Source organism: Podarcis melisellensis, assembly GCF_964234715.1.
Source record: "Podarcis melisellensis genome assembly, chromosome: 10".
Classification (NCBI taxonomy): domain Eukaryota; kingdom Metazoa; phylum Chordata; class Lepidosauria; order Squamata; family Lacertidae; genus Podarcis; species Podarcis melisellensis.
Window position 1 is genome coordinate 7,996,671 of NC_138542.1, and position 25,700 is coordinate 8,022,370.

A 25,700-nucleotide genomic window follows, 5' to 3' on the forward strand; every position below is an offset into this window, starting at 1 on the left:
CAGATCTTGCACTCCCATCTGGCTGTCCCTATTGCTCAACAGACACTGAGGGTATGCTTGCATTTCTAGATTTAACGGATTGTTAGGCAGTTCCAAAAGTCCTACCTAGCAGCTTGTGACAATACAGTGGTACCTCGGGTTAAGAACTTAATTCGTTCCGGAGGTCCGTTCTTAACCTGACACTGTCCTTAACCTGAGGTACCACTTTAGCTAATGGGGCCTCCCGCTGCCACTGCCGTGCAATTTCTGTTCTCATCCTGAAGCAAAGTTCTTAACTTGAAGTACTATTTCTGGGTTAGCGGAGTCTGTAACCTGAAGTGTTTGTAACCTGAAGTGTCTGTAACCCAAGGTACCACTGTATGTTAGATAACTAGGGCAGTGTTTCCCAACCTTGGGTCTCCAGCTGTTTTTGGACTACAACTCCCATCATCCCTAACTAGCAAGACCAGTGGTCAGGGATGATGGGAATTGTAGTCCAAAAGCAGCTGGAGACCCAACGTTGGGAAACACTGGATTAAACCACTATTGGCAAATTTCAGTATTGCTTATTTCACTATTCACTATTGCTTATTTCAGTAGCAGCAGCAAAAGGCAGGTTTTCAACACACAATACCAATGCCATCAATGAATGTTAAGGCCAGTGCACATTTGGTTTGGGGTTCAAATAAAACTGCATTCCGTTTAGAAGTTCAGAGAAATAAGCACTGAGACAGAATACAATGGACTAAAGACCCGCCCCTCAGCCAAATAAAGGTATCAAAATAGACATGCAAATGCAAACATGTCCATTTGAATGATCAACACTCTTTCTTCTATTGAGTTCTCTTGACAAGTATTACACACTCTACGTTCCACATGAGCATGAATTTACAATAAAACAAAATATTGTTGAATTACTTAAACTAGGATTTACAGTGGTCCTCTCTAGCACAATGTTTGCTAGGGAAGTGCAGGAATTTTTAAGGGCATCTCCCTTCAAGCCATCAAAAGTGGGGTTAGGGAAGCTTTAAAAAGGGGGTGTATCAGTCTATTAAATCACCCATCCATCTTCTGGTCCCAAAGACACATCTTTGGACATACAACCAAACCGAGCAAATACCGCATTTTTCGCTCTATAGGGCGCACCGGACCATAAGGCGCACCTAGTTTTTAGGGGGAGGGGAAATAAAGAAAAAAATATATCCCCCCCCACCAGCCCCAAAGGGGAAAGAAGCCAAGACAGCAAGTGGGATCCATCCCGCTGGCTGTCTTGGCTTCCTCTTTAGCCACACGCAACCTCTCCAGCCGGGAGAGGTTGTGCGCGGCTTCGTTTTTAGCCGCGGGGCTGGGGCGAGGGAAGCCCGAGCTTCCCCTGACCCCAGCCCCCAAAACAGGTCCAGGAGAGGCGCCGAGATTGCACGCAACCTCGCTATCACTCCTGGAGCTTGCGGGGCTGGGGACGGGGAAAGCTCGGCTCGACCACAGACCCCAAAACAGGCTATCCACAAGCCTTCGGAGCCTGGCGGGAACTCCCACCGGGCTCCGAAGGCTTGCGGATAGCTTCCTGAAGCCTGGAGAGCGAGAGGGATCGGTGTGCACCGACCCCTCTCGCTCTCCAGGCTTCAGTGAAAGCTTGCATTCGCTCCATAGGACGCACACAAATTTCCCCTTCATTTTTGGAGGGGGAAAAGTGTGTACTATAGAGCGAAAAATACGGTAATGTTTTTAGAAATGCGGTGTTCATAGTGACCAGCCATGAAAAAAGCCAACCCTATTCCTCATCACTTAGATTTTCACACATAAATGATTTGAGTATACTGAGCAGCCAGAGAGATCTAGGATGACACCATTTTGCAGAGGGAGAATGAGCATGTGTCACTGAGCTATGAAACGTCTTCCTCTATGTGCCAAAAAGAAACTTACAATGTCAAACACAGAAACATTTTGGGGGTCCATCTCTCAGAATTGACCTCACCACCAGTAATGAGTAGAGCACACAAGAGCCCTTTACAGAAGCAATGCTAATTCTTGCAGGGCAAAGCTTATGCTTCTCTATGCCTTGCAATTCTACCCTTGACCATGCTTCCCACTAGTTTACCCAAGGCAGGTCCCTGGCCTATAATTTCCTGGCATCAGTGTGTAAGATAAATTACTATTCCTCAGCCCAATGCCTTGGAAAGGGCAGACTGTAACTCCTAACAAAGACCATGTAGCTATGAGAAGCTTCTCATATAAAGAGGGTATGTTTCCTAGGGTTTTTCTTTTAAGTCGACTCATAAGAGAAACTGCAAAGAGCATGCAGCCGCAAGAAACAAGTTTTTGTTTCTCCATTTAATATTTATATTGCAAACTATTTGCATAAATGGTCTCTCCTCTCCATTAAAAAAATTGAATCTGCTGGAATTTATCCAGCACATGGAATTGAAACATTTTCTCTTTCCCTTTGCAATAAAATTTGAACTTGAACATGAATTGAGGAAGGGGCTCTCCTTCACAAATTATGATAGATGAACTGATTGGCTAGCGCTGTTATTGCCCCTTGGGAAGATCATTCATCAAATTTGTCTAAATAAGAATACAGCACAATACAAGTGAATGGATAAGAAGAGGTATTCAGAGGGGAGCTACTGTAGGCAAAGGACAGCCGTGGATTGTTTATCAAAGAGGGAATTGCCAAAAAGGAGAGAAGCAGATGGCTGGATCATGTGACAAACCATACAAAGACACATTATCTTACTAATACATAAGATTAATTAGCCAATGCACACAGTATTATGGCGAAAGATAACACTGATCATTAATAAAGGCACGTAATGATATTTTATTATTCTTTCAAATATGACAAAAAAGCAGTCATCCCAAGGGATGCCATGTGGGGATGGGGCAGTGTTTATGCACATCTCTTGTTGGGTTATCAATTCCTCCCATACTTCAGTCTCTTGCATTCCCTAAAAAGCCATTCTACAGAGTTCCCCATCTTCGAGAGGTGGTCCCCCCCCCGAAAGTTCAGAGCAAATTACACTAGTTTGCATCCAAGGCAAGGAGAACAAGCAAGAAAGATATTCCTGGTGCTTTGCTGAAACTGGGCCACTTCATCTACAACTGCACACAAGGGATTCATAGACCAGGCCATCCCTGCGCTGGCAGGCTAACACTGCACACGAAGCAACAGAGGTCCTGGTTTAAACCAGACGCCAGTCCCACGAAACATCAAATGGTTAAGTTCTACTTGCCTGAAAGGTACACATACAAGCTAGCCTTGTGTCTGTGCCCAAGAGACTATAGATCAGGCGTAGGCAAACTCGACCCTCCAGATGCTTTGGGACTATAACTCCCATCATCCCTAGCTAACAGGACCAGTGGTCAGGGATGATGGGAATTGTAGTCCCAAAACATCTGGAGAGTTTGCCTACGGCTGCTATAGATCTTGAATCATCCATCAATGCACACTGTTCGGGCTAGTCTGTGTGTCAGCACTACAGTGGTACCCCGGGTTAAGTACTTAATTCATTCCGGAGGTCCGTTCTTAACCTCAAACTGTTCTTAACCTGAAGCACCACTTTAGCTAATGGGGCCTCCTGCTGCTGCCACGCCGCCGGAGTTCAATTTCTGTTCTCATCCTGAAGCAAAGTTCTTAACCCGAGGTACTATTTCTGGGTTAGCGGAGTCTGTCACCTGAAGCGTCTGTAACCTGAAGCGTATGTAACCCGAGGTACCACTGTATTTCATTACACATTGAAATACCAAACAGTGAACACCCCCTTTCTGCTGACATAATTAAAAAAGGCGTTACCTTTGCAATAATGCACTTAGTTAGAAGGAAGAGATGTGGTGCAGGGGAAGAGGCCAGGAGAGAAGCCTTACCTTTGCTAATTCTTCAATGAAGCACACCTGTGTAACTGGATCTCTTTTCATGGACAGTACTTTCCGCAGATGCTGCACCTGAAAAGGAAAGTTGTCATTTTCAGCCCAACTCGCTTCTGCATTTCACGGTGCCCTCCAAACCGTGCCAAGCCAGAAGAGGATGTTTAAATAGCCAAGTACCTGCCCACAAGCTGCACAGATTTGATCCATCAGCTTTTCCATATTGGTCCATAGAGCAGCTCTAAAGGCTGCTGTGTTTCCTGGTGTTGGCATGGATGCTCTTCCAGGACCACCTGTTTTAAGAACAACCTGTCTCAAAAAACTTAAACGGCAACAACTCAGCTTGGGGAATTGCTACAATTGGGATTTAAAATATCTGGATGCACAAGAAGGGACATACTGGAACTGGTAGAGAAATGGAAAGAAAGAGGTCTTGGTTCAGCATGGTGCTAGAGCAGAGATGGGCAGCCTGTGGGCGTCCAACGTTGCTCAACTCCAGCTCCCATCATTCCCTGATGGCTAGCCATGCTGGCAGGGGATGTTGAGAGTTGGAGTTCAATGACATCTGGAGGGCCACAGGTTCTGGGCTAAACTCCCAACTCTGTTGTTTAGTCGTGTCCGACTCTTCGTGACCCCATGGACCAGAGCATGCCAGGCACTCCTGTCTTCCACTGCCTCCCGCACTTTGGTCAAACTCATGCTAGTAGCTTCGAGAACACTGTCCAACCATCTCGTCCTCTGTCGTTCCCTTCTCTTTGTGCCCTCAGACTTTCCCAACATCAGGGTCTTTTCCAGGGAGTCTTCTCTTCTCATGGGGTGGCCAAAGTATTGGAGCCTCAGCTTCACGATCTGTCCTTCCAGTGAGCACTCAGGGCTGATTTCCTTCAGAATGGAGATGTTTGATCTTCTTGAAGTCCATGGGACTCTCAAGAGTCTCCTCCAGCACCATAATTCAAAAGCATCAATTCTTCGGCGACCAGCCTTCTTTATGGTCCAGCTTTCACTTGCATAATCACTACTGGGAAAACCATAGCTTTAACTATACGGACCTTTGTTGGCAAGGTGATGTCTCTACTTTTTAAGATGCTGTCTAGGTTTGTCATTGCTTTTCTCCCAAGAAGCAGGCATCTTTTAATTTCGCGGCTGCTGTCACCAACTCTATGACTGCATAAAAGTCTTGGAATTATACCAAGGAGTTTGGGGCTCTGATCTCCAGTGAGCCATGAACTCACTGGATGGCCCCGGGCAAGTTAACAGTCTTTGGACCTCATGAAGATGTTGCAAGGACAAAACAGGATAACTCTCATATATACTACCCTGAGGTACTTGGGGCAACAGTGGAAGATAAATGTGGCCAATGTAAGTAACAGCTCCTTCTTCAGACATGAAGGCCTCAATAAATCTCTGCCAGCACACGGTGAACAGCTAAATCGCCACGTTTTTCCAATGTGTGTTAACTAAAGGTAACCATTTCTGAAGTGTGTCCATATAACAGTGCAGTTTTTATTATTTTGGATTTTGTTTAATTTTGAAGTTCATAAACCACCCAGAGGATCTGGCTGATATGCAATATAGAAGTGTCATGAATAAATAAAGTTATATATTTGATATGTTCAGAAGTAGAACAGAAAGTCAATTATTACACTGTTTAAACACTTTCACAAAGGGAGCTCCAAACTCCGTAGTGTAGAATGGTAGAGGAGCTATTGCCTCCTTCCACTGTATTTTATTTTTAATGGGGAAGAATTAGAAGCCTTTTTGGCACATGCCAAGAGAAAATCCAAGACCTAAAGCAAATGCCATATTATCTATGATGAGGGCCACAAGTATAAGCGCTAAAAATGCCAGCTGAAAGTGATGTTGCGCTATATGTGTGTGTGTTTCTCAATTGGGGGACGTACTTCTGAGTAAACATTGTGCTGTTGTAGTTGCTATGCCGCACCAGCTGTTGACATTACTTGAAATCTGGAGGGAAGGAGAATACCGTGCTGCAATATTAAGTACAACACGTTTGAAGTGAGAATGACTTGGAAATGGGCCAATTCATTTACCTCAATGTGACTTTTCCACTTCGCAGCTTGCAGTATTATCACACCCAAAGAAAAGAAACAGCTTACCAAACAGTAAAGTGTGATGAAGACTAATATGAACATGAAGAACTGTATTAGATCCTGCTTACGGGAATATAATGTCCAATTACCAGGCACTGTATTAATACAGAAGGGAGAAGGCATAGTACCTCTAACCGCTGTCTGAGAGGGCTGAGTCAAAACCTTAATATCCAAGGCATTGTTGATGTTCTCCTCCAAGGACGTGCAGTAACCATCCACAACATTCGTGACGGTGACTTTCAAAGTGCCAAGGTTATAGAAAACCTGAAGAGCCGTTCCTACTTGGGTAGGATTCTAAACAGGGGATGGAAAGAGACACAGAAAGCAGAAAGTGTCAGTATGTTAACCATTCATTCATTCGTACGTACAGAATTTGCGTACCACTTAAATGTAAATAAAACCTTGAAGTGGTTTACAAAGGATATACAATATACATTCAAACTGTCAATAAAAAAACCAAAGTTTAAAGCAAGTTTTAAACCCCCCAAATATAAATAAAATAAACCTGTAAAATGTACAGTATAAACTAAAATTGCAGATTAAAAGACACACCAACTTTACACTTAAAAGATTGATTCCTTGTGTATGGGGAATGCATGCTATAAGGCACTTGCAAAAGTTGTAGTTTCGCCCCCCCCCAAAAAAAGCAGTTGAGGTGGGATAAATAGCATAAGCCAGTACTCCAAGTAAACCGGTCCCAAGGCCTTGGGGAAATGCAAAGGGATAGGCAGTCTCAATAGCCCCAACCACCTAAAAGTAAAGGAATTACAGTGACCAATTCACAAGACAGTGTTCATCACAATACAACCCTGATATTGGTGAGCTCCAATAGACCCATTGGTTTCTACTAAGAAAGAGATGATTCAGAACTCTCCTACAGCCATTTCATTCTATAATGATGTTTCTGAATATGTGGGCTCTTTTCTCAATGGCAAATAAAGCAGTTAGACTGTTATCTCAGTAACTTAATAACTGGCATCCTGATCCTAAACACATCTGCCGCCAAATAAAGACCTGGTTCCCGTAATCCTCAGACTTACAGGCTATTTTTAAAATAGAGTTCGCGTTCATTCTCTCTCATGCTGGTAAGTGAGATCGCTGCCATACATTTGAACTGAACTGCTTTGCATGTCACAGCAAATGCTTATTTATTTCAGTGCAACTTATTGAAGGAAAAGATCCTTGGATTGATGCTTTGCAGTCCTTCCCAAGTCAACCCAACAATGCCACATTCATGAGAGCACAACTCGGGGTTCCTTGGCAGTCTTCATTCCTGAAAAACTCAGAGCAATATAGCTAACCTTTTTACCGTATTGACCCGAATATAAGCCACACCTGAGTATAAGCCACATCTTTAAAATTGATGGGGGGAGGACAAAAAAGGAGAATATACCCGAATATAAGCCGCTCCACTCCTCGCTGCTCCTGGCTGCATACTGGGGTCGGGGGAGCTGCACTGCATTGCCAGTGAATTTTCCCGTTTCTCGCTCTCTCCCTTCCCGGCCTTGGGGGAGAGGTTGGGGACTACAAACGGGGCAGGCGCCACTTTTCCACGCTCCTGGCACTGTTTGCCCCCCGACTCCTGGCTGCATACCATAAGGTCGCAAATATAAGCTGCACTTTAACCTTTCATGGTCAGAATTTGGGAGAAAAAGTGAGGCTTATATTCAGGCCAATATGGTACAGTGGTATCTTTGGTTACATACGCTTCAGGTTACAGACGCTTCAGGTTACGGACTCCACTGACCCAGAAAAAGTACCTCGGGTTAAGAACTTTGCTTCAGGATGAGAACAGAAATTGTGCTCCGGCAGTGTGGCGGCAGCGGGAGGCCCCATTAGCTAAAGTGGTGCTTCAGGTTAAGAACAGTTTCAGCTTAAGAACGGACCTCCGGAACGAATTAAGTACTTAACCCGAGGTACCACTGTATTTGCAGCCACCCTGACGAAAAGGTTGGCTCTATCTGACAAAACCCTCTCCAGGAATTCTTCACAGGTCTCACGTTTTGGAATCTCTTGCTGGGGACAAAAAGCTTTAATGATCATGCTGCTGTGACTAAAACCAAAATGCCTCCTGTGTCGCTTGGTAAAAGCAGCAGCAGCGGTTTCAGGGGAAAAAAACCCTCTTTCAAGAGATCACTGAAATAACACACATCAAGTGCCTCAGCGGAGCCAAAGCACAAAGGGTGCAGAGCTACAGTCGATTTCACATGCACGCATACCTGCGCATGCAAACGTATCACATACGGACTTCCTCATCCCCCGTTAGAATAACCGAACTGCAGAGTTTGAAAGGACCCAAAGGATCGCATAGTCCATACTTCTGCCATGCACTCCTTAGCTGATCTGTGCAAAGGCCCTCCTTTCCCTAGGAGCTCGATTATTTATTTTAGAAACCTTTTCAGGGACTAAACACGCACACACTTCAAATGTGATAACTAAATCAGGGGTCAGCAATAACTAAATCAGGGGTCAGCAACCTTTTTCAGCCGGGGGCCGGTTCACTGTCCCTCAGACCTTGTGGGGGGCCGGACTATATTTTGAAAAAAATAATGAACGAATTCCTATGCCCCACAAATAACCCAGAGATGCATTTTAAATAAAAGGACACATTCTACTCATGTAAAAACAAGCTGATTTCCGGTCCATCTGCAGGCCAGATTGAGAAGGCGATTAGGCCGGATCCGGCCCCCTTAGTTGCCTCCACCTGAACTAAATCATGTGCTAATTAAGCTGAACTAAAGTGGGAGCTGTGGGCACACTTATGAAAAGCAACTGTCCCCTCGATCCGAAATCGCAAGTATTTCTTAAAAAATGGTATCTAATAAGCAGGCTTCCTTTTGAAATCGTACTGAATTTGTTAAATTTGTTAAATTGAGTAAGCGTCGTTCTGGCAAAATCTCCCCTTTCCCCCTGAAATTCCAGCCTTAGAAAAAGTCCTGTGTGACTTGAAAGCTTGATTCCAGCATTCCATTAAAAAGAAAACTGCAGTTATTACATGATGGCCTAATCACGTACCACTCTCATAATTTGATGACTTCTAGCAAGAAAACAATTACATCTCCACAGCAAGGCAGGTTATCGATGAAAGGACATTTTAAAAGTGTGATAGGTAAAGGTTATTAACCTTACAAATGTTTGTAGATTGCAATCCACCTACAATCTACACTATATGCAATTTTAATATATTGATCCCTATGGGTAACCAAAAGTTTACTAACAGCTGATTAGTAGCATTCAAGCTCTTTACCTACTTTGTCAAAAAGTCACAGAAATAATACAGGTGCATTCTCACCCCCTCCCAACCAATTCTATTCACACTTTTAGGGAGAAAGACAAACTTAGGGTTCTCATTTACATTAATGATTTGAGCAAAGATCTACTCCCAGAAACATTAATATGGAGTATAAAGATGTAATCTTGTGCATGTGGCATAAATTTCACCAAGAGCACTTCTGCCTCAATATGCAATTATTCAGAATTTAATGAGCAGCCTGGAGAGAAAACAAGATGGAGAATGTATAGGTCTAAAGGGGATCATGCAGCAGAATAAATAAGTGAAATCAGATTATCAACCCAAGGAGAAAAAGGAAGAAGAATTATATTATTTTCCCTTTGCGGGACCTCAAGGGTCATCTGACAGAGTTTTGACTCTGCTGTACACAGATGTGGTCTATTAATGCTGAACATGTAATCATAGCTCACCTAATTTAATTACTTCAGAACCTGTTAACAATCAAACAGTCAACAGCCCAAGACACAAATGGAATTACATAGACTGGGGGAGAAAATAATTTAACACAATACATCTTATCAGGAAGGGATGAGCTTTAACAATTATAAACCTTATTTTTGAAATGAGCCAGAGAAATACAGAGGTTGCCAGATTAAATTACTGGAGTAAACTACACAGGAATATAAATCAATGGACGAGGCAAACAAAGTTCTACTCTCTATGCCTGGTAGGAGTGCGTATATTTCATGGAAATGGGAGAATTTGAGGATGTGCTTCATTTTGGTGAGCTTCAAGGTCAGGAAGTATTGGTCAGAACTTGGGTAGCAGTAGCTACTGTATAACATCACAACTCATAGCACTTTTTGAGCTGCTTTTGAAAGCAGTTTCAGGGTCTAGTGCAATTATACAAGAAGGGGACACCATTGCCAAAACACATAACCACAATGTCATTCCAAGCTATGACTGGTAACTAAATGATTGGAGATGAAAGGCATCTTAAAAGCAGCCACTAAAGAACCAGCTATGCCCATGCAGACCCAAGCACATAATATTTGGCGATGTGTTTTTGCTATATTTATACCACCTTGACTGCAGAGATGAGACAAGGTATAAATTAATTAGTTAGGATGATAAATCAACATGAAGCACAGCAGACAGACCTGCCTGCTTGCCTCATGTGGGATGCTAAGAGAGTTACTAATTATATTTCTCTTTGGAATTGGGGTGAGGAGTGTTAATAAAAATCTCATTTCATTGAACATCCAGCTGCATATTTGTATTTCATGTAATGCTAAGATGATTACACAAACTTGCCTTCATGAATAAGCTGAAAAAATATGTTTGTTCATCTATCTATCTATAAATAGACACTGCTCATGTCAGGAAAGGCTTTGTGTAGCTTTTAGATCAGAAAGAGATCCTACTTTTAATACTCTCTAAAGCAATATCTCTAAAGCAGACTGTAAGCCAATATTTCTTAGGGAAGCTCTCTCATTCTTAACATTTTTCAGGCAGTGTGCCTGGGGCAGTGCAGATTAACCTCTGGGCAAAAAGGAAAGCAAATCTGGGCAAGACTAGGACATGGAATATATATGCAAGCATTTCCCAACAAGTTCTCCAAGAAAATCAACTGCTAAATTGAATAAAAAGTTTTTTTTTAAGTTAATATAAATAGTTAAAACAAATATTTTTAAAAACCAGTGATTTGTCTGTTATTTTTAATCCTAAAAACAGATGAATGTTTTTATGATTAAACTAGAGAGACTTACCTTTTTTGCAGGTGGGGGAGGAAAGGAAGGTATCACAAAAGTAGTGTGGGGGGAATGGAAGGAGTTTTGGGAACAATGAATTCTTACACATGAATACTGAAGCACGAAGAGGTATTTGCTAAGTAGCATGGAAAAGAACAGACCAGTATTTGCAAATGCCCCATTATCCACTCCCTAAACCTTTAGTTCTAAATTTGAATTTATGAGTCACAGACACCTACTACACAGACATACAAACCATGCCTCTCCATTTTTGTTGAAAAAGTGACATAAAGGCTTGGGAGTAATAGGATGGGGAATCTCACTGGCCTGAGAAGAAACGAAAAACACTGGAAAACAAATGAAATCCTCATTGTTCATTTGGATTACACTAACCAACATACTAAGGGCAAAATGGCCTTATCAAGTCATGAAAGTAAATGAAAATGCCCTTTTACAGTTTAGCTGAAGGCCGACACTTGACTCCATGATTGTTCTCAATTCACTGTGCCACACAAGATGACATTCCCACTCAAACTGGGGTGTAGGAACTGGTCTTATTTATTTCTGCTTTATTTATTTGGGTGGGATGAAAACATAGAACAAACGGTATACAGCTTGAACTACAGGTTTCGTAAAGTATCTTAAGAGCTGTCTCCTCCTATACAAGTCCATGTAAACATGGAGGTTAGCTCCTGGGGCCCTGTCCCTCTACCACAGGGGTCAGCAAGCTTTTTGGGGGGTGGGCTGGTTCACCACACCACAAACCTCCTGGCGGGCCGAAAGGGCTGCTTTTTTAAAAAAAAATAATTTTTATTAACTGGCCAATCACATCAAATTAAATCACATCATATAAATTCCGAATTACAAAGCGAAATTTTGAATTTTGTTGGGGGGACCCATATTTCAAGATCCAAAGGGGAATTCTGATCTTCTTGCTGCTGCGTTAATGTCCAAATCAGTCCGGAAAGAGTTCATAATTCTATCCCATCTTATCTTGCTGTTTCCACATCACATCTTGTTCATATATTTTCTCTTTTTTCTTTATGATCTCTTCTGATAGTCTCCTTAAGCCGATAAACACCAATAGTAATAATAATCCTGTGTGAATTTTCCGTTCTTCCAATCCTCAAATCAAGATGCGAAAGGGCTGCTTTCGGGCTGCTCGTTCCTCCGCCGCTGCCGACAGCCTCTGCCACTCGCAAGAGTAGGCAGAGGAGCGGTGGCGGCACGAGCAGTGGCGGCAAACAGCTTGCTCCAATGAGGGGCTGCTGGAAATGTGCTTGGCCAGCTCAGCCCAGCCCCCTTCCTCCTCTCGGCCACGTGCAGCCGCTGCTCGCCCATTGGCCAGGGCGATTGGCCGGCGATTTGCTGCACCAGGAGGAGGGAGGAGGTTCCACTGCGGTGAGGGGGGGGGGAATGTCGGCAAGGGAAAAATGGTGCCTGAGCCTGTAAAAAACCCCACAGAATCCCCACGCCAATCCACAGAACCGGCCATGGGGCTTAGGCTGCCAACCTCTGCTCTACCACCATAAGTCAAGGATGGGGAACATGTGGCCCTGCAGATGTTGCTAAACTTAAATTCTCTTCATCCTTGGCCAGTGGCTATTCATCCTTGGCCGTTGGCTGGGGAAGATAGGAGCCGGAGTCCATCAACATCTGAAGGGCCATAGGTTCCCCACCACTGGACTAGGCCTTCTTTCAAGTGAAGGGCTCCCTGGCTTGCCTTCTGGTGGGAAATTTACATTTTTCTATTTCGGCAGGCTTTCTAGGAGCTGTATTTTAATAGTTTGCTGAAGTATTTACATATTTCAAAACTTCAAAACGGTCGGGATAAATCAAAGATTGGGAACCTTCCGGGGTGCTTGGGATCTCCCACCGGGGACATGGGAGATTTGGTGCTTTGAAGTCCTTGAGTTGGGATCTCAAAGCAAGTAGAAGATAGCAAGGTGCTGCTAAAGAGAGCATTTCTGCTCCTTCTTCCTTCTGAAGGAAAAAATGCCCTTCTAGTTAGCAGTACACTGCTGACTGCTACATGTGCGGCCAAACGGAGCAGGTTTAGGGGCAAGAGAGCTCTCACATGTACCTAGGCTGCGCAGCAGCACCCTCACATCGTATCAGGGGTCCTGCTCACGCCAGGCGAGAGGAACTGAGAGCAGCCGGAATCATGAGTGACGTCTCGGAAGACCAGACCGCTGAGTTCAAGGAGGCTTTCCAGCTCTTTGACAGAACTGGAGATGGGAAGATCCTGTACAGCCAGTGTGGTGATGTCATGAGAGCCCTGGGTCAGAATCTTACCAATGCTGAAGTCATGAAAGTTCTGGGGGACCCCAAGAGTGGTGAAATGAATGCAAAGACACTGAGCTTTGAGCAGTTCCTGCCCATGATGTAGACCACTGCCAAGAACAAGGATCAAGGCTGCTTTGAGGATTACGTGGAGGGGCTGAGGGTCTTCGACAAGGAGGGCAACGGGACGGTCATGGGAGCAGAGATATGCCATGTGCTTGTCACCCATGGGGAGAAGATGACCGAGGAAGAAGTAGAGATGCTTGTGGCCGGCCATGAAGACAGCAATGGTTGCATTAACTATGAAGAGTTGGTGCGGATGGTTCTGAGTGGCTGAAGAACACCTCTAGCTTCTCCTGAGAACCTCTTCCAGTTTATCCTTAAAACGTTTGTTCCTTTTTATCTGTGTCTGAAACTACTTTTGGTTCCCTCTTTCTCCAACCTCTTGGTTTAGTCCTTGAGGCAAGGGCTAAGAAAAGGAAGAAAAAAGTATTTGTCTAAAGGGGGGTGTTCCTGAAGGGCATGGAAGCAAACTTTATTTCCAGAAGTGTTCAGCTTATTTACTCTTGGTTGCTTTAATAAACTGTTCCCAAAAATGTCTTACTAAAATAATAATAATCAGGGGTCCTGCTCAGCATTGGGTATTGTTGTGAGACAAAGCTCTCTGCAGAAAGCTCTCTTACATCTCCAAGACCAATCCTGCTACATTTGCTACATGATCCAAGTGTGGTTACATGAGCTGATGGGCAGGCGAGCATGATATGGGGAAAATCGGACCCCCCAGTTGGCCAAGACGAGTCTGTAGGCCAAAGGTTCCTCATCCCTAGATTTGCTCCCACATAAAGCAGTCAGATTGAACAACTCAAAATGTAGGAAGAAGGCCCCTGTTAAGTAGTAACAGTTTTAACCACATGCCTTATGATGTATTTAAGTGACCCATTTTAAACACTTTTTCTGGGATGGACAGAAAGGGTTTTAGGCCCCACAAAGTCAGCCAGATTGGGTAGTTGGGAATTATGCACCCTAAGCTCCAATAGATATTCTTGTTTCATTCATATACCTTATGATAGCATGGCCAAACTTGGCCCTCCAGCTGTTTTGGGACTACAACTCCCTACATCATCCCTAGCTAACAGGACCAGTGGTCAGGGATGATGGGAATTGTAATCCCAAAACAGTTGGAAGGCCAGGTTTGGCCATCACTGCCTTATGAGGTAATATCTAGCTCCAGAAAGGAATTCTGATGGCCTGCCACCCCTTGAGAACCCCAACAGTTGCTCATAAGACTGGTAGTTTGGGAAATGCCATAACCTTTGTAAGATGCCTAGATCACAAACCCTTTTGTGCATTATGATAGTACAACCTGGGCTCTTAAGACTATATGGGAGATTATGGCTTTGAGAGAAGCTGAGCGTGAAAGCATTTTCAGACATTTGTGAACACCATTTTTCTACGTGTTGGATTTTCTATGCTTTGTATATGAGCCAGTAAAACACACTGGAAAGATCACAGAAATGCACCGAAGATTAATTCCAGTACTGAACTCAGGGATCTCTAGCCCTCGGGGGCACAAGTTATGGTGCTGTCATTGACCTGTTTTCCCGGGGTGAGTTATTTAAGTCCAACTTGTAACATGCCATATGGACAATTTAACATAGTTAAAACAGAATCCCAAATTCTTTGGGAATCTGAAGAAGTGTGCATGCACACGAAAGCTCATACCAAGAACTAACTTAGTTGGTCTTTAAGGTGCTACTGGAAGGAATTTTTTTTGTTTTGCCCAAATTCTTTGTTTAATTATGCTGAAAAAGAGGGAGGGGTGAGATCCAGTACTGTACTCACTGAGTATCTGCTATCCCAGTCCTCCTCCCCTAGCTCCACTGTCAGAGTAGATGCTGAAAATCTGGCATGCAACATTACTTTTTAAACAGCTCATGAGTCTCTTTCATTTGAAATGCTGTTGTCGTGACAGGTTTCTGTGGTACTTGCTTGCAACAGTCGCTACTTTCGCCTTCTCCATTTCTATTTTAAAAATGTAACTTGTACCAACGACAACAGAAAAACCTAATTGGGGCGTGTGGCTACAGAAGCACCGAAAGATCAGCAGGGAAACAGGGGGAAATTATTTCCAAAAATGCCAGGGCGAGCTGTTCAAATGAAGTCCACTCCTCTCCTATTGCAACTTATAAAAAACTCGAGTAATTTCCAAGACCCGGATTTCCCCCATGGGTTTTAAGACTCTAGTAAAGGTAAAGGTACCCCTGACCAACAGGTCCAGTCGTGACCGACTCTGGGGTTGCGCGCTCATCTCGCTCAAGAGGCCAGGAGCCGGCGTTTGTCCGAAGACAGCTTCCGGGTCACGTGGCCAGTGTGACTAAGCCGCGGCTGGCGAGCCAGCACCAGCGCAGCACACGGAAACGCCGTTTACCTTCCCGCTGGAGAGCGGTCCCTATTTATCTACTCGCACTTTAAGGTGCTTTCGAACTGCTAGGTGGGCAGGAGCTGGGACCGAACGACGAGAGCTCACCCCGTTGTGGGGATTCAAACCGCCAACCTTTCGATCAGCAAGTCCTAGGCTCTGTGGTTTAACTCACAGCGCCACCTGCGTCCCTAAGACTCTAGTAGAACATCGCAAACCCAGAAAAGAATTCACTGAAGCCTGTGACTTTAAAGGAATTTGGAGTAATTTAAAGATAGATAAGGACAAATATCTATCTAACATAGATGAGGATAGAGAAGGGTTGTAAGGGCAGCGGAGGGGGACCTGAAAATTCCCCATCCTTCCCCCCCCCCCCCCCGGGCTTCACTTTTCTAGATATGGAATAGTTCATACATTTGCGAATGATCAGAACACTACTTAAGACAATGTTTAGAATCCAATCAGTGCGAACTGGACATTTAAGGCTAACACTCACAGAAATATTTGGCCATCAAACGTGCATCTTTGTAGAGGAACTCAGATATATTTGTTTCGCTTTATTAGATGGCTACTAGATTAAAAGAGGAAAAGAGATGCGGTTTCTATTAATAATTTGCCCCATTGATTTGAACAGGGGTCAGCAAACTTTTTCAGCAGAGGGCGGTCCACTGTACCTCAGACCTTGTGGGGGGCCGGACTATATTTTGAAAGTGAAAAAAACCAAAAACTAATTCCTATGCCCCACAAATAACCCAGAGATGCATTTTAAATAAAAGGGCACATTCTACTCCTGTAAAAACACCAAGCAGGCCCCACAAATAACCCAGAGATACATTTTAAATAAAAGGACACATTCTACTCATGTAAAAACATGCTGATTCTGGCCGGATTTAGAAGGCGATTGGGCCGGATCCGGCCCCCGGGCCTTAGTTTGCCTACCCATGGCTTAGAAGAATGTCCAAAGTTCTAGAAGATTGAAAACCAGAGATTACAGCACTAGTTGCAAAATTTTGCACAACAGCCTACAAAACATGGCTGTTGTTCTTAACTACTGGATCTACATAGACTTTTTATCTCTCTTTTAAATCACCAAGTCTTCAATTTTGCTTACTTACAATTTTATTTCATTTATACCACTACCTGTGGTATTTGTTGTATTAAAAACCAGTTTGTATTCTATTTAATACAACAAATACCAAACTGTATGATATCTCTCTCTCTCTCTCTCTCTCTCTCTCTCTCTCTCTCTCTCTCTCTCTCTCTCTCTCACACACACACACACACACACACACACACTTCCCCCTCCCCATGGTTTTAGGTCTTTGTTTAATGTTTTTAGAGGTTATTACCTGGGATGTTCTTCAGTGTACATGGTGGAGAATAGGAAAAGGATGACCGATCGATCAGTTTACAACTTTATGAATTTTTACTCTGTATAGGGTGCTACAAGAAACTGTTGCTTTTGATAACTCAGTGAGAGATTTACGTAATGGAACACAGAAGGGTGTAAATTCTAAGGTAAGTATGTTCACATCAGACAATCTTCTGAACCATCATTTGGAAATAAGTTACAGTCATCCCTTTATTGTCCTTGTATGTGCATGTGGCCTCCTTCTTAGTTTCTTGTTTAGCACTTGGCAAAATTCGCTGCTATATCCAAATGAAAAATAATGGTTTGTTGCGTCCTCTGAACCAGAAACTACTTCCAAACCATCATACTGTACCTGATTTCGGCTTAGAAGATTCTCTTTGTGACACATAGGATAAAATTGGTATCACATAGTGCAGGCATGTCCAACAGGTAGATCTACTGGTAGATCACTGGACGTCTGTGGTAGATCACTGGCTCCCCCCAAAGAAGCTCAACAACTTTGGCCCCCCTAAAAAAGCTCAATATTTTAGCCCTGCACCCCACAAAAAATAGCACTTTCCTTCTTCCGTAAAAAAAGCTCGATAAGTATGACCTGAACCCCTAAAAAATGGACCTTCCTCCTTCCTAAAAAAAAACTCAACAACTTTGGCCTGAACCTCCAAAAAGGGGGTAGATCACTGCCGGTTTTTAACTCTGTGAGTAGATTGCAGTCTCTTGGGAGTTGGCCACCCCGACATAGTGGACCATTTCATGGAATACCCTGACATCCACCATATAATATGCTTATGGTTATAATTTCTGAAGTCACTGGGAAATGAACCCAAGGCTTGATTAAAATTGTCTGGCACATCATGGTTGTTAATGGGCCTGTTCCAGAAGATGCCCACTTCCTGTTGAGTTTCAGGTGTTTAGTGAAGACACTTATTTTAGCAGGCATTTAGAGCAAGCTTTTCTGATGTTACGTTAATTTAATTTAATGTTTTGATTTTTTTGCAACGTCACTGTACTTTATTTAGAAACCACAATGTTAGGTATATGAAGTGATGAAACAAACAAAACAAGCAAGTAGGGAGATGAGATCTGTCCTCCTCGCATTACCTGACTCTAACCTAGACAGCATCTTAAAAAGCAGAGACATCACCTTGCCGACAAAGGTCCATATAAGCTATGGTTTTCCCAGTAGTGATGTATGGAAGTGAGAGCTGGACCATAAAGAAGGCTGATCGCCGAAGAATTGATGCTTTTGAATTTTGGTGCTGGAGGAGACTCTTGAGAGTCCCATGGACTGCAAGAAGATCAAACCTCTCCATTCTGAAGGAAATCAGCCCTGAGTGCTCACTGGAAGGACAGATTGTGAAGCTGAGGCTCCAATACTTTGGCCACCTCATGAGAAGAGAAGACTCACTTGAAAAGACCCTGATGTCGGGAAAGTCTGAGGGCACAAGGAGAAGGGGACGACAGAGGACGAGATGGTTGGACAGTGTTCTCGAAGCTACCAGATTGAGTTTGACCAAACTGCGGGAGGCAGTGGAAGACAGGAGTGCCTGGCATGCTCTGGTCCATGGGGTCACGAAGAGTCGGACAGGACTAAACAACAACAGACCTACAGCAATTGAAAGAATCCCCAGCCCCCCACTGATCAGAGCACAGAGTTATAATTTCTGAGCCCCTCTGTAAGAAAGCCCAACTTCTCCAATCCCACAATTTTTAAGGTTTCAGTTGTGGCAGCACTTATCTGATTTGGAGACATGCTTGGAATATATAGCAATGAGGGATCTGAAGTGGTAATACATTTTTCATGTCCAGGGAATACGTGGACAAACAGTTGATGGGCCCATGCCAAATAATGTTTTTCTTCTGACAGATGTTTTTAAGTGCAAAGTCAGAACAGATCGGGGGGAAGCAGAGAACAGTATGCAATGACAAGTCAGTGCCAGGATGCTGTCAATCTACTGCATCCGATGTCTGAAACAGTGATTTCTTTCCCCTAATGTAAGGGAACACAAAAAGCCTACCAGCTCAATGTGAATCCCCTCATATAATAATATGGGCAGCTGTGGTTAACCAATGCCAGTTCTGCCACAGGCACTGCAATCTGTACTCAGTAAATTCCATACCATATCTTGAAACATTTGCCACCTTTCACAAAACTCTTAGGATTAACAGACCCCTCTGGCTACATGAATCAATTAAAAAAAACCCCCAGCAATGTGAAAACTGTTGGCATCTTGGATTAGGAATCAGCAGTTGGTGGCTCAGGGCTACATCTGATGGAATAGCTGCCCCCAGATGACAGTTGGGGGGGCTGGCCTTTCACAGCAGAGCCGATGGAGTGAACTTTGCTACCCAGCACTCCTGCTAGCGCTCAACACCAGCTCTGAAATGGACAGGAAGCCTGAAGAGGGACTTCCTGTAGTCCACAGCAGCCCCCTCCCTGACCCTCAAGTCTATGCTATTATTGACTGGTATCCAGGACAGCATAGTTGGAAATGTCTGATTCCACCTATCCAGGTTCCAGTAATACATATCAGACCAGCTCCCTCACTGACGATCAAATCATGGATAAGGGAGATTTTTTAAACTGATCTAGCACTCAAGATCAGCCCTGAGTGCTCACTGGAAGGACAGATCCTGAAGCTGAGGCTCCAATACTTTGGCCACCTCATAAGAAGAGAAGACTCCCTGGAAAAGACCCTGATGCTGGGAAAGATGGAGGGCACAAGGAGAAGGGGACGACAGAGGATGAGATGGTTGGACAGTGTTCTCGAAGCTATGAACATGAGTCTGACCAAACTGCGGGAGGCAGTGGAAGACAGGTGTGCCTGGCGTGCTCTGGTCCATGGGGTCACGAAGAGTCAGACACAACTAAATGACTAAACAACAACAAAGCACTCAAGATTAGCACCGGCAGGAAACTCAATGAAGGCCCAAAAGGCATAATCAATCTTCCTCTTACCCATGTTGTTACACCCCCCAATTCCATCTCTCCCACCCCGTGACCAATATGGCAGGGACATTTCCATCCCATCATGTTCATTACCTGCATGGCTCAATACCCCCAAAGTAACAGAAACAATAAAACCAAGGAGGGGGAGAAAGCTCTTTCACATTTATGGCCCCCCAGGGCCCAATAAGACTTCCCACCATCCTCATCTCGCTAGGAAGCTGCCAGTTATAACCCAAATATCAAAAAGATTTGCTACCATTTTTCAAAGAGGCCCAAGGCAAAACTTGGACAGCAGCTGAGAGAAAAGCAAGTGAAGAATCAGAGTGCCAGGAAGCTGAAGCTGAGAAGCTCTTGTGCAAAACCAAATGTATGGGGCTCCCATTTCTCACACCCAAGATTATTTAGAATAATAAAAATAAATAATAAATTTTATTTATATCCCGCCCTCCCCAGCCGAAGCCGGGCTCAGGGCGGCTAACAACAATAAAATAATACACGCTGTTGAGTGGAGAAGCCTGGTACTTGTGAGTACAGTGGTACCTCGGGTTACATACGCTTCAGGTTACATACGCTTCAGGTTACAGACTCTGCTAACCCAGAAATAGTGCTTCAGGTTAAGAACTTTGCTTCAGGATGAGAACAGAAATTGTGCTCCGGCAGCGCGGCAGCAGCAGGAGGCCCCATTAGCTAAAGTGGTGCTTCAGGTTAAGAACAGTTTCAGGTTAAGAACGAACCTCCGGAACGAATTAAGTACTTAACCTGAGGTACCACTGTAACACCTAGCATGCTTCACAGCTTCAGTAATTAAAGTGAAGTCAGCCTCACATCTTCAAAGATGATCACCTTAAGGATTTCCCTTTCAGATGGTTCACAGTTGAAACTCAAAAGATCTTTTGCACCAAAGGCTATGAAGCTTAGCAGACAGCATAGCCAGAGGCAGAGTCTGACTCACCAGGAATTTTAGCAATGAGTATGGACAACTTACTCCTGAAATAAGAGTGCTTCAAACTATGTTTTCTCTAGAGCTGAGCCAAAATAGGGAAGGGCAGGTTGCAAACTGATTTTCTCCCCTCTTCGGCAACCTGGAGGGAGGCTGGGGTTTTTTTTCATGGCGGACATAGCAACTGCAGAGAGAAGCTCCCTGAACAACCCATGCCCCTCCACCTGTCATTCAGACAGCCTGCTCTTCACAGTTCCAGTGGCACTTGCTCCCTTCAAATCAATCTTTTTTTCCCTAGCAACAAGGGCACCGTCACATAACCAGTTCTGGCAACGTAACGGTTGTATTGCCGCATGATGATATCACTGTCACTAGGAAGAAAGCGAGGGGTGCAACCCGAGGGAGTCTTGGGGGAAATAAAAGGTAAAGGGACCCCTGACCATTAGGTCCAGTCGTGGCCGACTCTGGGGTTGCGGCGCTCATCTCGCTTTATTGGCCGAGGGAACCAGCGTTTGTCGACAGACAGCTTCTTTGTCATGTGGCCAGCATGACTAAGCCGCTTCTGGAGAACCAGAGCAGCGCACGGAAATGCCGTTTACCTTCCCACCAGAGCGGTACCTATTTATCTACCTGTACTTTGATGTGCTTTTGAACTAGGCGTGCTTTCAAACTGCTAAGTTGGCAGGAGCAGGGACCGAGCAACGGGAGCTCACCCCGTCGTAGGGATTCAAACCACCGACCTTCTAATCGGCAAGTCCTAGGCTCTGTGGTTTAACCCACAGCGTCACCCGCGTCCCTATACGTTAGACTTAAAGTCCCTATTTTCATGCCAAAACGTTGAACTAGACCAGGGGTCAGCAATCTTTTCCACTGTCCATCCCTCAGACCTTGTGGGGGGCCGGACTATATTTTGAAAAAACAAAAAACAAATTCCTATGCCCCACAAATAACCCAGAGATGCATTTTAAATAAAAGCACACATTCTACTCATGTAAAACACGCTGACTCCCGGACCGCCCACAGGCCAGATTTAGAAGGCGATTGGGCCGGATCCAGCCCCCGGGCCTTAGTTTGCCTACCCACGAACTAGACAATGCTGTAAGCTGATATGAAAGTCTGCACACTTTCAGAGTTTTGCATTACAAGAAATAAATACAGCTCAGCTAGCTAATGGAAAATATCCTCTGCTTAGGTCCAAAGCTATATGAAAGACTGTAGTGGCTGAAACACATCTGCTCGGGTTTTGATATCTTCGGGGAAGACCCTTCTCTTAGTCCCACCACCCTCATAGGCATGCTTGGTAGAGACACAGGAGAAGGCCTTCTCAGTGGCTACTTCCAAACTCTGGAACTCCCTTCCTGGAGAAGCTAGACTGGCTCCCTCCTTGTTGTCCTTCCTTAGGCAGATGAAAACCTTCTTGTTCCAACAGGCTTTTGGAAACTGACTGCTTTTAATGAAAGGGTGCTGCCATACTGTATTGTAATTTTTGGTATGTTGTAAACAGATTTTCATATATGTTTATGGTATGGGGAAGGGGGGGTTATTGGTATGTTTTTGTTTTTATTATGTATTTTGTGTTTTAATCTTGTACTTTTATGCCCTGAAATCTATATATGAAGGGCGGTATATAAATTTAATGAATAATAATAACCCTATCAATATTTAATTGTATTTTCATGGTGGGTTTTTAAAATCATTAGTGGTTTAGCCTTCAGTGCCATCAGGGGAAAAGGCAGGGAATAAATAAATATGATGATGATGATGATGATGATAATTCCTAATTTGTCTTCAGGAAGCCTCGAGACACAACTGCATGGACATTTATTTAAAAGGGTCTTTTCACAGGCATGCCACACACATCTGACACTATAAGCACCAAAGCCTTCTGCCTGTACCTGGCTCAATGACTGGCCCCATGTCTGAGAGAACACATTCAGAGTTGGCATGTTTTCTAGCCCAGAGGCAGCTAACAAATTCTCAGGGTGGTGATTTCTTGGAAATTCCATTTTCTACAAGTTGGGTTTGCTCCACGATGGAATACCATCTTTTTCATTTCCTTTTTTTTTTTTTTTTTGCTGGTATAGAAATACCTTAACCAATCTGGGATACAACTGTGCATTTCTCATTCCAAATGTGAGGTGCAAAACACCTTTTGATACTTCTATAGCAACAAGGGCATTTGGTGCGATGTACACACCCAATTTCATGTTTCTAAGTGATGTAGAGTTACCCTCACAATGTTGAGGCACCCACAAATGAGTCAGTCAGTGTGGCTAAGGCTAAAGTGTCTTTAAACTACGCAATAATGAAAAGAATCTAAAAGATATATACCAGGAACTATTTTTATCTTTGGTTCTTCTATGGCACAGCTTTTTTACAACGTATTTTCCAAGTACAGTCCCAATACTTAAAGGAGGGCGATAAACACCCGCTTGTCTCATGTCTCATTTAATAACTACTGTAGGCAATTTACTTTCCCCTTAAGTATAACCAATTTTTAAGTGAGTAAAGATTTTTCAAGAGCACAAAGGTTAATGTTTGTTAAGGTTGGCATCTTCCAATAAAAGGCATGGTTATTAATGCTTGCAGGTAGCTTACTCTTTTTCTGCCCGAAATGTCCTGTCACCATTTGCTTCTAGGGAATATATAATTCAGATATTTAACAAGGTTTTTAACTGGTTCATTGTAATGCAATTGCTATTAACGGGGGATCATATTTTATTTTAACCAGACAAGGTTTTAAGCCTTGTCTGGTGATTATGCAGAGGTGGACATTAAGGAAGCCTGCTGTGACTCATGGGACCAAACACATTTTGTCTTTTAATCACTGAAAATATTTGGTTGTTAGAGCTGCATGATGCAGTTTAATACACGTGGCTATAGAGAAACGTGAGAAATCACTGCTCTTCTTAAATGCCATTACAGTGGTACCTCGCAAGACGAATGCCTCATAAGACGAAAAACTCGCAAGACGAAAGAGTTTTTCGTTTTTTGAGTTGCTTCGCAAGACGAATTTCCCTATGGGCTTGCTTCGCAAGACAAAAACGTCTTGCAAGTTTGTTTCCTTTTTCTTAAAACCGTTAATACCCAGGGTGCATTGCTTGAAGAGGTGCAGTTGCGACTTGACTTCGAGGAGCAACTCATAACTTCTTTTGCAGCCATTTGGTAAGTTAAACTTTTAAAACATTCCTATGGGAATCCGTGCTTCGCAAGACAAAAAATTCGCAAGACGAAAAAACTTGCAGAACGAATTAATTTTGTCTTGTGAGGTACCACTGTACTAGAAAGAACTAGCAGTAAATGTCAGTGGTATAAATATATTAAAATGTGGTATTCTGAGTTTTAAAAGTTAAATATATATTTTTTGTAATACGGATTATCCATACAGGAACGTATAGCTAATTACGATAAAATAATGCTGATCATACTTGAAAGGTTTTTAACTCTCATGAGCTGTGGTTGCTATCGACTGTAGCAGCTGCTTGAAATATTCATAAAACTTCTTAGCCAACCTAAACCACACTTTATATGTTTCTCAACCATTACACGTTAGTTGTCCTATATTGTTTCATCACATTGCTCACCCCCATTTCAATTTTTATTTTTTAAACTTTCTAAGCTGTCAAGTGTTAAATTTATCCAATTCAAATGAATGGGAAATGGAAAGTACCAAAAACTTAAAAGAACTGGGATTCCCAGAAAATTCTCAAAAATAGGGTATGGAAAATAACCACTTATTATTTTGCCTGTATCATATATTCTCTGTTTCATATTTATATTACTTCAAGAATACTGGAGTAGATTTTTCCCGTTGCTGTGTTTTTAAGTTACATTACTGCACACACCAAAACAAAACTAATAATTATTCCAAAGTCCTGCAGAAATCCATTGGATCTTGGAGGTGAATTTTACCGCAGGGCAGGGGTGGAGGTAGAATGCTGGACTTAATAGACTCTTGGTCTGTTAAAACAGGGGACTTTTTATGTATTACTTGAATTTGTTACCTGCCCTTCCTCCAGGAACTGCAAGGCAACACATGAGGATTCTCATCCGAGCAATGTCCACATCCAAACTTGCTTAGTTTTCACAAGCTTGCTGCATCATATGCATTCAAAGCATGCCTTTGGTTGGTTTACATGTGGAACATTTTCTTCCCTTCCCTCAGAAATAACTGGAAACTGTCTAAAAGACCATGGGCTCTGATTTTAGTCTAGAATTTTGATGGAGCTACAGATAGTGAAAAGGCATGTGGAGAGACTGAGAAAGGACAATCATAAAGGCCTTCCTAAACTCCCCTATCTATTTGATTCTCCCTAAAAAGACCTAAGTAATGACCGTTCAATTAATTAAATTCCTCCGATAAAGTATCACAGAACCATGCGTTTCATTGAGTTTCAAATGCAGTTTGATGCAGCTGAAATCTACATCAGCCTTCACAGATGATCTACAAGTAATGTGTGCTAAGTTAATACGAAAAAGCAATTTCTAAAGGAAAATGATTTGTAGTTTTTGAAGCCCTGTTCTCCCCAAGCTAAAATTCATGACCTCTGTCTGGTCTGCAAACAGGGCACATTTTTTTAGATTTCAACAATACAGAAACATGGATAAGCAAGGATTCCCCCCCAAAAAAATTTTTTATTCAACCTAGACTCAAACATTCTATCATCTGTTCCTATGGAAACTAAAAAGATATTCTAGGTTATATCACTATCAGCTGATTATACTGCAGAGAAATCTGTGGTTTATTTTAAGCCCTGGTTTGGAAAGAGATGTATTTTCAGTACATAATGTTAGTCTGGTTT

General features: G+C 43.2%; 1 protein-coding gene and 1 pseudogene across 4 annotated transcripts in view; one reads left to right on the forward strand and one right to left on the reverse strand.

The window, feature by feature from the left end:
- COG5 (component of oligomeric golgi complex 5) overlaps nt 1-25,700 on the reverse strand; it is a 170,493-nt gene that overhangs the window by 57,175 nt on the left and 87,618 nt on the right. For all 3 annotated transcript variants that reach the window (XM_081927685.1, XM_081927686.1, XM_081927684.1), the window contains exons 8-10: nt 6,083-6,248; nt 4,024-4,136; nt 3,844-3,921 (exon numbers count right to left, since the gene is read on the reverse strand). In XM_081927685.1, coding sequence (XP_081783811.1) covers nt 3,844-3,921; nt 4,024-4,136; nt 6,083-6,248 — 357 coding nt within the window. The remainder of the gene's footprint in view (nt 1-3,843; nt 3,922-4,023; nt 4,137-6,082; nt 6,249-25,700) is intronic.
- On the forward strand, nt 13,049-13,749 carry LOC309379093 (myosin light polypeptide 6 pseudogene; annotated as a pseudogene). Its single transcript has one exon. The product of its transcript is annotated as a myosin light polypeptide 6 pseudogene (transcript).